The sequence below is a fragment of the Poromitra crassiceps genome, assembly GCF_964638095.1.
Source record: "Poromitra crassiceps genome assembly, chromosome: 16".
In the NCBI taxonomy this organism is placed as follows: domain Eukaryota; kingdom Metazoa; phylum Chordata; class Actinopteri; order Beryciformes; family Melamphaidae; genus Poromitra; species Poromitra crassiceps.
In genome coordinates, this window is record NC_139645.1 from 1,924,569 (window position 1) to 1,937,770 (window position 13,202).

At 43.5% G+C, this 13,202-nt stretch overlaps 1 protein-coding gene across 1 annotated transcript; it reads right to left on the reverse strand.

Annotated features, from left to right (window-relative positions):
- Positions 1-3,259: 3,259 nt before the first annotated feature.
- On the reverse strand, positions 3,260-8,158 carry cyp19a1a (cytochrome P450, family 19, subfamily A, polypeptide 1a; the record flags this gene model as incomplete). The annotated part of the gene is made up of 9 exons (XM_083652584.1): positions 3,260-3,517; positions 4,005-4,246; positions 4,797-4,959; positions 5,167-5,278; positions 5,435-5,549; positions 5,775-5,978; positions 6,828-6,982; positions 7,090-7,240; positions 7,957-8,158. The coding sequence occupies 9 exons, from the start codon at positions 8,156-8,158 to the stop codon at positions 3,260-3,262; spliced, it is 1,602 nt and encodes a 533-aa protein (XP_083508710.1).
- Between the last annotated feature and the right edge of the window lie 5,044 nt (positions 8,159-13,202).

Below are 13,202 nucleotides of genomic sequence, written 5' to 3' on the forward strand. Positions count from 1 at the left end.
TGACCCTGACCTTCACCTCACTGCTTTGAACCAGAAAGGCCTTACTGAGGTGTTATGTTCAGCCTTTATCAATCCATCACAACCAGTGTTGGGCAAGTTACTTTCAAAATGTAATATACTACATATGACTAGTTACTTTCATTTGAAAGTAATGTTACTTTACAATATTACTGTCTGTGGAGAGTAACTCGTTACTTATTACACTACTTTTGCATTACTTTCACCAAAATAACTGCAGTAGCAGAATGACATCGCCGCCCCGGAACCATCCCGAAAAAGAATTTATACCATACCAAGTCTGTGTAACCGTCTCAATTTGTAACTTGTGTTAGGCTACTTGACAAAGTAACTGGTATAATATTACTGAAATCCTATTGTAATAAGTTATATTACTGAGTTACTGCTAAAAGTAATATATTACATGTAATATATTACTTTTGTAATGAGTTACCCCCAACACTGCTCACAACAGCCTGGCTTTGTTTGAGTGCTTATCAGTTTCACTTTAACCCATTGATACCTGATGCAGCATTTGTGTGTGTATCCCTTTAAGACGCGGTTCGCGGTCTTAAAGGGATACACACACAAATGAGGGATATACACACAAATGCTGCATCAGGTATCAATGGGTTAACAGCTCTGCAGACACAAACTGACAGAAGAACAGCAGCTGGTGAGCAGAGCTCAGCAGCAACTCATGGATTAGATTTTGTATTATTATTTCCCTGTTTAGAGCCCCTCTGCATGACTTCTTTCGCTCTTAACCTCATTAATGGCTGTAAGCTTTCCAGACAGAGCGACATTATGATCATTGCACTTGTCTCAGTCTTACTGGTGCTGATGTGACTTTAGTTCCATCCTGGTGGAAGACAGGGATGAGATGGAGATGAATGAGAATGTAGTGGTTTATCTCCTCTATCGCGTGCAGGACACCTTCAAGGAGCAGCTTGTGGCACAAAACACACACACACAAACACACACACACACACACACACACACACACACACACACACACACAATCCCATAAACATGCACATACACACACACACACACACACACACACACACACACACACACACACACAGACAAATGAAATGCTTGATGTGAAAGTAAATTAGATTTGACATAAGATTCAATAATACCTACTACGAGAGCCTCAGCATGCTTTAAAGAGATGGATACTAAAAGCATCCTCTGCATGGCCTGGCTGTCTACTCCTGCAGAGCCTGGTGTACACACACGCACGCACGCACGCACGCACGCACACACACACACACACACACACACACACACACACACACATACACACACGGCTCATGCTGAGGTGGTGAGGTAGTCTGATACAGTCATCGATTACCCATCTCTTTTTCTTCTGACCAGCACTCATCTGATCTGAAGCTGTCAGTGGACTCAGCACAGCCAGGTCCCAGGTGGTCTCTCTGATTGACGTTTCACTCTCTTGCATCACTGGTAGACAGCTGATGGCTGGACATTCTCCCTCTATCAGGGTTTTTCCTGCATAGAGGAGGCTTTGGTGCCCCCCGGAGGTTTTCACCACCCTCCGAAGGCCCAAGCCACGCCCCCAAAGGTCTGAATCAATTTGAGTTCAGGACAACACTGACTCACTGCATCGTCAAAATCAAGCATTTCATTGCATCATTTTAGAGAATTTCAAAGTTAAAATCCCAGGTTTCAGATGGCTTCCTTTCTAAACGCTTGGAGTGCTGCAAAAGCATATTGCTCCATAAGTCCTGACAATGGCTGATATATTTGAGATCAGGACAACTATGATTACACCAAGTCCAAATCAAGCATGTTTACTGTAGCAGTTGAGAGAATTTCAAAGTTAACGTCTCACATTTGTGTACAGTGAGAAATGATTGTCTGAAACTTGGGGGTTGCTATGAAAACACATGGCTCCATAATTTCTGACAATGACAATGATATATTTGTGTTCAGGAACCCTGACTGACTGCACACTAACCCACAAGTCAAATGTAGTCACCCCCAACTGTGAGCCAGGAAACCTCTTCTCTCTCTCTCTCTCTCTCTCACACACACACACACACACACACGCACGCACGCACGCACGCACGCACGCACACGCACACACGCACGCACGCACGCACGCACGCACACACACACGCACGCACGCACGCACGCACGCACGCACGCACGCACGCACGCACGCACGCACGCACGCACGCACGCACGCACGCACACACACACACACACACACACACACACGCACGCACGCACGCACGCACGCACACACACACACACACACACAATTAGGCATAATGAACAGCTTGCTCCCTTTATTTAGTCAATATGTTGAGGATAATAATAATAATAATACATTCAATTTATATAGCGCTTTTCTAAGTACTCAAAGTCGCTTTACACACACAGTAAAATCATTTAATAAGTACATTTGTAATAGTAAAATAAATAGAAAATAAGTGATGGGGTTAGCAGGTGAAGGCGAGTGTGAAGAGTTGGGTCTTGAGGGCCTGTTTGAAAGATGGTAAGGTGTTTGCTTGACGGATGTGGATGGGGAGAGTGTTCCAGAGGGAGGGTGCAGCGACTGAGAAGGTCGCTGATCGTGTCTCATGTGCTGCAGCGCCCTCTCCTGGCCACCACGTGCAATGACAATATGAGGAGAAAAGCAGGACAAGTTTTTTCCCATTCTCTCTGTAAGCTGAATGCATGAATGATCCAGCTCCACTTATTCAAGGTTGTTGTCATTTATACTGAATGTGCAAAATATGACACGTTCTCTTTTCATGAAGTCAACTGGTGAGTTGAATCCTGCTAAAAGCGTTTAAAATCCCTTATCGATTTCCCTTATTAAAATCTCTACCAATCAATCACAAAGGAAGAGATGCTGATGCAGACGAGTTAGAGGAGGCTTTTTAAACTTTGAGACAACTGAGGTGTGGATCCCAAGTTAATAGTCTGTATGTGATTGCATTCTCAAAAATTAGAAAACATAAAAGCAAGATCATAAAACCATGACAACAATATACATATTTATTTCAGTTTCAGCATATGTACAGTACACTTCACATCATTGAAGTAGAAATATAATAAAAACCATAATAGATAAGTTAGCTTTGTACAGCATGATACAAGTGGAGACAATACACATAGTCATCCTATAGGCCTACAGTAGCCTATAGGCCTATAGAGCTGGTATTCATGTAAATATTCTGTGTATATATATATGTGTATATTATGTGGCAATCAATTCACAGTCTCAAAGTCTTTGCCAGAATCCTCTCTGTCTGGGTAGGAAGGTCATGGTGAGCCACGCCTCCTCTTGCTCGTGCTCCACAGGCTGCTGCGACAGGTTGTTGGTCTGTGAGAGGCTCTCCAGCGTCAGGCCCTCGTGAGGACACACGGAGTACTGCGACAGCAGCGTCACCAGGATGGACTTCATCATCACCATGGCGATGCGCTTGCCAACGCAGGCGCGAGGGCCCGACCCAAACGGCTGGAAGTAGCGCCGAGGAACCTGGATGCGGAAATAACAATTAGACAAGAGGAAGTTAAGTAGGCCTACTGTACTGGTTTATAGAGAGGCAAAGTGAACGCCACTTCCTGCTTCAGCACTGTACCAGAGATTTTCATCCGCCATTTATTTTCCCATAGACATTTCGTAAAAATGCTTATGAAAAATAGTTTTACTTGGTCAAACCAAACGGTTCAGATATATTTAGAATTGAGAGCGACCATAGAACATTTCGCTGGGACCAAAACCTAAAAAAACATCGAAAAAATATTTTCTCTAAATCCGCAGTTTGGTCAGAGTGAAATGTGGTCTCTCCTGTTTCCAAATATATCTGAACCGTTTGGTTTGAACAAGTAAAAACTATTTTTACAAGCATTTTCGGAAATGTCTATGGGAAAATAAATGGCACATGCAGTGCTGAAGCAGGAAGCGACGTTCACTTTGGCTCTCTATACTTGACTCCCAGTGTTGCAGATAGAAATGCCCTTACGGTTTTTTCAAAGTTGTCCAGACTGAACTCGTTGGCTTTGAGGAAGAAGTCCGCCCGGTGCATGCGTCCCACGTTCAGGATGATGTTTGTCCCCTTCGCCACCCTGTAGCCGTCTATGATGTCATCAGACAGGGCCCGGCGCATGGTGAAGTCCACCACAGGATGGAAGCGCAGGGACTCGTTGATGAAGCTCTCCAGCACCCCCAACTTCTGGAGGTCCGAGTTCTGAAGCTCCCTGTCGCCTACAGAGAGAGACAGTCAGATAGTTGTACTCCCGCATCAGCCAAATCATTTTGACAATATCTGCCCTTTACTTAGACATGTACAAAATCTGCTTTGACATTATTTGCAGTAGAGATCAAACTATGCTCAATGATGTGTTTGTCAGCGTGCACCTTTGAAGCTCAGACTTTATCAGTCCAGTTCCCTCATGAGAATGACTTACACTGCATTTCTTTTAAATAATAATAATAAAAAATCCATCTTTAGAAATTTTGTAGAATCAATAATCAAGTTGTCATACTATTTTTTTGTACAATTCCTGAAACATAACTGAAATTGCATTGGAAATCATTGGAATTGTCTCACCTTACTGGAAAGATTTCTTAAAGATTTCTAAAAATCAGAATTGAAGGCTGAAAATGAGACTAAATTACTTGTTTAGATGGATTTTAGATGGATGTTCTACTGTAAATGTGTTTACATGATATTCACATGTAAACACGTGAATGTGTGTGTGTGTGTGTGTGTGTGTGTATGTCCGTGCGTGCAGCAGTCTCAGGTCCTCCTCACCTATGACCGTGTCGATCTCCTGCAGAAGCTGCAGCTCCACGTCGGGGTGCTGCTTGAGAAGCAGCAGCATGAAGAACAGGCTGATGGACAGAGTGTCTGGTGCTGCGATCACCATCTCCAACACACACTGCCTCACATCGTCAGCAGACAGCTCGCCATGGCTCTGAACACACACACACACACACACACATTAACACGCTGATAGGCAGAATCCAGCGAAAAAGTGCATTTGAGTATTTCTTGGATGGAGGAAGAGCTTGAAGAATAGCAAAAAGGGGAAAAAAAGAGAAAAAGTCTGTTCCTTTGAACGGGAAGGACTACCGGAATTTGAAATGACTGTTGGGGGCAGGGATACGAAACTCGGACCGACCTGTGCAAATATGAGGTCAGCAGTGAAGTTGATGTAGTCCAGTTTATCTGCCTGCTGCACCTCTGTCCTCTTCTGTTCTATCAGGCTCTCTATGGCATCCTGCAGCTCCTGGCTGCAACACAACATATATCATGATTGGTTCTAATTGACAGTTAGATACATCATGATTGATTGAGGTTAATTGACAGTTAGAAATATCATGATTTATGCTAATTGACAGAATTGACAAACGGTTTGAGGAGGGGTTATGTATCATAAAGGGACTCACGCTGCTGTCTTGTGCCTCTGGTGAATCCAGTCAAACTTGAAGTAGATGTCAGGTTTGATCAGCACAGTCTGCCATGTGTCAAAATACTTCTGGATCTTCAGCATCAGCTCCTTCTCTGGAAACAGCAAAGGAACGCACTGTATGATTAGAGACAAATGTCTCAACAGTGAAGTAGTGAGATAACAGTATATCCCAAATATTTGAACTGCCACATGAGTGACTGATCTATCCTGTCAGACACTTCAACAGACAGACAGCAGGTTCAAAAATGAATCCAGAGATGAATTAAGCAACAACCATATATTAGCAATCAAAGATGTGTGCCTCCTACTGTACACACCATTGAAAGGTACTCCCAGGAAGAGTATGTTGGAGATATCCACCACGGTGCAGCGCAGCAGACTCAGAACATCCACCTGATCTAACCTGTCACCTGCTGCTGCGCACCTGTCACCTGGGCTTCCTTCCCTCAGGCCGTCCAGGTGTGTCTGTGTGGAGGAGATGCATACTCCCAACGTCTGCTGCAGCCCTGGACCTGTCAGGGCTGACAGAAGATCAACAGGTTTACTTTGATTATGGCTCGTCACCAGTGTTGGGCAAGTTACTTTCAAAGTGTAATACACTACATATTACTAGGTACTTTCATTTGAAAGTAATATGTTACTTTTCATTATTACTGTCTGTGTCGAGTAACTCATTACTTATTACACTACTTTTGCATTACTTTCATCAAAATAACTGCAGTAGCAGAATGACATCGCCGCCCCGGAACCATCCCGAAAAAGATTTGAAACCGCCTTGAAGTCAGTGTAAACCGTACAAAATGTATCCTTTTCCTTTGTTATTGTCATCTATAGTGGTTATTTGCATAAAAACACACAATTGTGTTGTATATTGTATATTTGATTGTATGATTGTATATTTATTTAAATATGGGCTTTGATTCAAAAAAGGTAACTCAATTTGTAACTTGTGTTACTTGACAAAGTAACTGGTATAATATTACTGAAATCCTATTGGTAACAAGTTATATTACTGAGTTACTGCTAAAAGTAATCTATTACATGTAATCTATTACTTTTGTAATGAGTTACCCCCAACACTGTCACGATTATACACCAAATCAGTAACCAGATGAATGAATAAGCTGGGTCAAAACAAACAGGAAACAGGTCACACGTGTGAGTTAAACAAACAGGAAACAGGTCACAAGTGTGAGTTAAACAAACAGGAAACAGGTCATACGTGTGAGTTAAACAAACAGGAAACGGGTCACACGTGTGAGTTAAACAAACAGGAAACGGGTCACACGTGTGAGTTAAACAAACAGGAAACAGGTCACACGTGTGAGTTAAACAAACAGGAAACGGGTCACACGTGTGAGTTCAAATACCTTTGCTGAAATAGGTGCGCATCTTCTTCCACTGAGTGACGTCGCTGTTGAAGATGAGGCCTCTCTCGTTCATACCGAGACAGCTGAGGCCCTGCTCGCTCCCAAAGCGGGAGCAGTAGTGTCCGTGCCTCAGGACGTGGTTCACCGCTGATGACCTTTTAGAGTGGAAAGTAACGATAGTAATTAACAGATTAGCGTTTTTACTGATTAACTGACTCTTTGGTAGCTTCACTGAGACGTTTTACAGGGAGGGAGAACCAACCTGCTGAGTACGAGGGTCTCCTCTCCGTTGATCCAGACTCTGACGATGTCTCCGTACTTGGTGTTGTAGTAGTCGCTGGCTGTGCCGATGCCCGTCCAAAGGAAGCGCACGTATGAGAGCAGTGGCCCCACACCCAGCCAGAAGGAAGGGCCTGTCAGGGGAAAATGACACACAAAATCAATCCAAATAATATCAATTTCATATTACTTTCAAAATGTAATATACTACATATTACTAGTTACTTTCATTTGAAAGTAATAAGTTGCTTTACAACATTACTGTCTGTGTAGAGTAACTTGTTACTTCTTACACTACTTTTGCATTACTTTTACCCAAACAACAGCAGCAGCAGAATGACATCGCCGCCCCGGAACCATCCCGAAAAATAATGTCAACCATCTTGAAGTCAGTATAAACAATAAAAAATTCTAAATGTTATCCTTTTCCTTCGTTATTGTCATCTATAGTGGTTATTTGTATAAAAACACAGTTTGATTAGGAAATGATTGTATTTTTATTTAAATATGTGCTTTGATTTTTTTTTTTAACTCAATTTGTAACTTGAGTTACTTGACAAAGTAACTGGTATAATATTACCTAAATCCTATAAGTAATAAGTTATTTTACTGAGTTACTGCTAAAAGTAATATATTACATGTAATATGTTACTTTTGTAATGAGTTACCCCCAACACTGCTGTTGATGTCCAAGTAATGACCAGCACAAATAGAGACACTTTACTATTCTACTATACTACTGTATGCTAAATACGTCTGTGACAGTCGTGCGTAACCGATACTGTAGTTATGCATAAGCACTGAAGAGACATCCAGCAGATCTTGCATGGCAGAGATGAAACTGACTGACCTGGGACAGTAGTCTTATCTGTCTGGCTCCAGGCGAGCAGGAGCACAGAGAGGAGTAGTATAAGAGTACTAGTCGTGCTCATCGAGACGCCCTCCGATCCCACCGCCGTTGCGTTGTGCGACCCGGAGACCAGCAAGTCCACCATTACGGCGTCCAAATGTACAGTAGTCATTGTCCGTCCACAGCGAGAGATCAGATCCATGAGAACAGAGTCAGAACAACCACACACACACACACACACACACACACACACACCAGAGTCGGGTCCAACTGATGTGACGTGTCCTCACACCCCGGGCTTCTCTTTATAGGCGCTCGGCGCTGGTTCCAAGCCAGGTCAGGGTGCTGCAAAAGTCACAACAAAAAAGCTAATTGTAAACAATGTAGTTGTAACCTTGAGGCCTGGGTTTCTGCCAGTGCCCTTGAGCGTATGCTGGAGTTACTTCAATGGCTGATGGGTCGTATTACGGGCCCATGTTGAAGTGACCCTCTATGTTGAGGTGACCCCCTATCATGGGTGATCTTTGACTGTCTCTTTGAGAAGCAGATTCTCCTGTCCTCCTCCAAACATCAAACGCAGAAGATAGACTCTACTTTCTTTATAGTTTCCCACTTGGTTGGAGAGCCCACAGGAGAGCACCTGCATTCGCTGGGCGAAGGAGGAATAGCTGAGATTATTATTAGAGTTTTATCTCCCCGGCCAAATGGATACGATACGATATACTTTATTGTCAGTTCAGTTCAGTTCAGTTCAGGATAACGTTTATTACATTCTCTCAGAGTTGCTGAATAACATCCAGACCTCCGTTTTCTCTGTCCTGCATCTATCCAGAGGGCAGTGTCTTCTGAGTGAATGCTGTGCTGGAAACAAGTCCAGTCAATGTTCACTGTTTCTATGAACAATATCTAGAACTCTCATTAAAGTATTTTGAAATAAGTTTATATTATATTTATATTCTGTATTTAAGGATTGTGAAGAACCTATTTGTGATTGCTCCCAGATCCCTCCACCAGACCACCAGCAGATGGAGAAGCAGAGCTGCGAAACAGAGGGACAAAGCAGAGCTGTAGAGCTATACTGCAACATCAGCTCATCAAGCTATGGACCAAAAGACAAAAAGGTAAACATCAAACATCATTATTGATGACTCTTCCTTCTGCTAAACCCTCCTTTCTCTTTTCTGTCAGCTTTGGTTTGTCAAATCTCAGCGCGTCCCCTTACTTACTCACTCATGTGCTGTGTCATTGTCAACATATCTGTGTGTGACACTTGTCAACATAACATACATCATATATTGTTAAAAAGTAGCATGAATCAGTGTTGTCCCAAACTAGAAATCCAGTACAGTGTAAGAATGTCTCCCCACCCTGTTAAACACTTGCCATAGTCACTTAAGTTAAGTTATCCTTTATTTATCTCCATGGTGCATTTGACCCATACTCTACTATGAACCTTCCTAGAACTAGGAGCACTGGGCAGCCGCAGTGCAGCGCCCGGGGACCAAATCCAGTTATTTTTGCCATTACCTTGGTCAGGGGCACTGACAGGAGTATTAACCCTAACATACAAGTCTTTTGATGGTGGGAGGAAACCCAAACGATCACGGGGAGAACATGCAAACTCCTCACCGAAACCTGGGACGGACCGGGATTCGAACCCGGGACCTTTCTTGCTGTGAAGGCAACAGTGCTAACCGCTTATTATTGCTATCACTCCCCGTGCTTTTTTGCAATCTGTGACAAAGCTGGAGTTGTTTGGGGAGGGAGGGGTGCGTTTGATTTAATCTGTATAATGAACTCTGTGAATTCACTCACCGCCTACACTGGCCCAAGAATGTGCAGCGTTCAAATGGCTGCCTGTGTGCTGAGGCGCTGCTGGAGAACGTGGTTCTGTATGACGACTGAGATCCAGATTCCTCTGCATGATTAAGCAGAGACAGCCTCAGACACGGGCAGCGCCGGGCCGGCTGGGCCTCTCTGTCTCCTCCTGAGCTCCAGCTGGCTGAGTTCCTCCTTCATGTAAGCTGGGCTCTGCTCTGTGTTGTGGTCCAGCGCCTCTTTGTCTCCCCCACATAGTCTCACGTTCACACAAACACTTCAGATCGGCTGCTAAAGAATGCCAGATTTCTAAGACTTTATGCTGACGGAAAGTAACAAGTACTGTCCTGTAGTACTTTGTAAGGATAGATAATAATAAGACTAATAATAATCAACTTTATTTCTATAGCACAAGTGTTTTTCCATAATAGAAAATAGAAACATACAAAATAAAACAGATAAATGGCAATAAAACAAGCTAATAAAACAAAAAAATATTAGCAATTTATAGCAAAGTGATTTACCTCATCGTTCATCATCATCATCATCATCATAAAAGGGGGAAAGTGGGCTTTGTCTGTTTGTTTGTTTCAATTTTTGTCCCACTGATAATGTCACAATGTCTATGACATCATCAGTGATATGATCAGTCCCACCGATGACGTCACAATGTCTATGACATTTGCAGTGATGTCATCAGTGATCAGTGATCATTATAGACCAAAAATCATCTTATGATGATGTCATCATCATAAAAGGGAGCAAGTGGGCTGTCACTGATGATGTCATATAGATTGTGACATCATCACTGATGATGTCATAGGCATTGTGACATCAATACATTGTGACATCTTCGTCTATGACATCATCAGTGATGACACTCGAGCAATTGTCACAATGTCTATGACATCATCAGTGATGTCATCAGTGATGCGAAGAGCAATTATGCGCTGCGCATACCAATAGAGCAGGCGATGTCATGCAGCAGCCGAGCTGCGTATGCGAGCTGCAGGGCGGGCGAGGACACGCAGTGGCCGAACTAGCCTATAGTAGAAAATAAAAGAACACTGGACAGACAGACAGACAGACAGACACACAGACAGACAGACAGACAGACAGACAGACAGACACACAGACCAGACAGACAGACAGACAGACAGACAGACAGACACACAGACCAGACAGACAGACAGACAGACAGACATACAGACAGACAGACAGACAGACACACAGACAGACAGACAGACATACAGACAGACAGACAGACAGAGTGACAAATGTAACGATCCTAGGCTGTATTTATTTGTTCCTTGTGATGGAGCGTGTCTGTCCATCCTCTTCCCTATAAAACACACGCGTGTTTACTGATGGTTCCTGTAACAGACCTGTAACTCTACCCATGTTCTCTGCTGCTTATCTTCCAGGGCTTTGAAAGTGTTGAACGACCTGTAACTCTACCCATGTTCTCTGCTGCTTATGTTCTCTGCTGCTTATCTTCCAGGGCTTTGAAAGTGTTGAACGACCTGTAACTCTACCCATGTTCTCTGCTGCTTATCTTCCAGGGCTTTGAAAGTGTTGAACGACCTGTAACTCTACCCATGTTCTCTGCTGCTTATCTTCCAGGGCTTTGAAAGTGTTGAACGACCTGTAACTCTACCCATGTTCTCTGCTGCTTATCTTCCAGGGCTTTGAAAGTGTTGAACGACCTGTAACTCTACCCATGTTCTCTGCTGCTTATCTTCCAGGGCTTTGAAAGTGTTGAACGACCTGTAACTCTACCCATGTTCTCTGCTGCTTATCTTCCAGGGCTTTGAAAGTGTTGAACGACCTGTAACTCTACCCATGTTCTCTGCTGCTTATCTTCCAGGGCTTTGAAAGTGTTGAACGACCTGTAACTCTACCCATGTTCTCTGCTGCTTATCTTCCAGGGCTTTGAAAGTGTTGAACGACCTGTAACTCTACCCATGTTCTCTGCTGCTTATCTTCCAGGGCTTTGAAAGTGTTGAACGACCTGTAACTCTACCCATGTTCTCTGCTGCTTATCTTCCAGGGCTTTGAAAGTGTTGAACGACCTGTAACTCTACCCATGTTCTCTGCTGCTTATCTTCCAGGGCTTTCAAAGTGTTGACACTTCACCGGTGACATAACACTGCTTAATGGGCACAATGAGAGACGAGGTGGGTGGGGAGTCAGAGATTGTAGAGGGAGACATAGCAAGTCTTCTGGCAGGCAGCTAGACAGACCTCTGCACTGCGTTAGGAGGAGGACAGGTCCTGTCCCAGCGGGCTGCACCTCATGGAACCAAGAAACAGAGCCAGAAGAAGGCATCGCAAGAGAGACTGAGGTCTATTGAGATAAACCTAGTGTAGAAATCAAGGATTTGCCTCCAGTGGGCACGTCAGCCAATTTTATTTTCATGATTCACAAATGAGTTTGGTGCTTCAGCTGCTGCACAGATATGACTGTACATCATCAGATATGACATCAGATATGACTGTACATCATCAGATATGACATCAGATATGACTTTACATCATCAGATATGACATCAGATATGACTTTACATCATCATGCGCAAATATACATGTAGGACATCTTTTCATTAGGATCCTTGCCGTGTTTCTCATATCTATGTAGAATCAGAAGTCATCTGCTCTCCTTGGGGTTCTTTCCCAACTCTCGTGGAGATGCGGCCTGAGCTCAGAGCTCATGGAGGATGAAGGGTCCTGAGCTCAGAGCTCATGGAGGATGAAGGGTCCTGAGCTCAGAGCTCATGGAGGATGAAGGGTCCTGAGCTCAGAGCTCATGGAGGATGAAGGGTCCTGAGCTCAGAGCTCATGGAGGATGAAGGGTCCTGAGCTCAGAGCTCATGGAGGATGAAGGGTCCTGAGCTCAGAGCTCATGGAGGATGAAGGGTCCAGAGGGGATGACCTCCTCCATGCTCTGAAGACTGTATTATTGAGAGCCAAAGTGAACGTCACTTCCTGCTTCAGCACTGCACCAGAGATTTTCGTCCGCCATTTATTTTCCCACAGACATTTGGTAAAATGCTTATGAAAATAGTTTTACTGTCAGATATATTTAGAAACAGGACAGATCGCATCACATTTCACTCGGACCAAAACGTTAAAAAAAATGCGGGTTTAAAGAAAATATTTTTTCAACGTTGTATTTATAAGTTTTGTTCCGAGTGAAATGTTCTATGGTCTCTCCCGATTCTAAATATATCTGAAACGTTTGGTTTGACCAAGTAAAACCATTTTTATAAGCATTTTACGAAATGTCTATGGGAAAATAAATGGCGGAAGAAAATCTCTGATACAGTGCTGAAGCAAGAAGTGACGTTCCACTTTGGCCTCTCTATTCAAGCTGTCCAATGATCACAGATGTCTGCCAGTGACCTACAGCCTCAGGGACTCAGCCTCCCA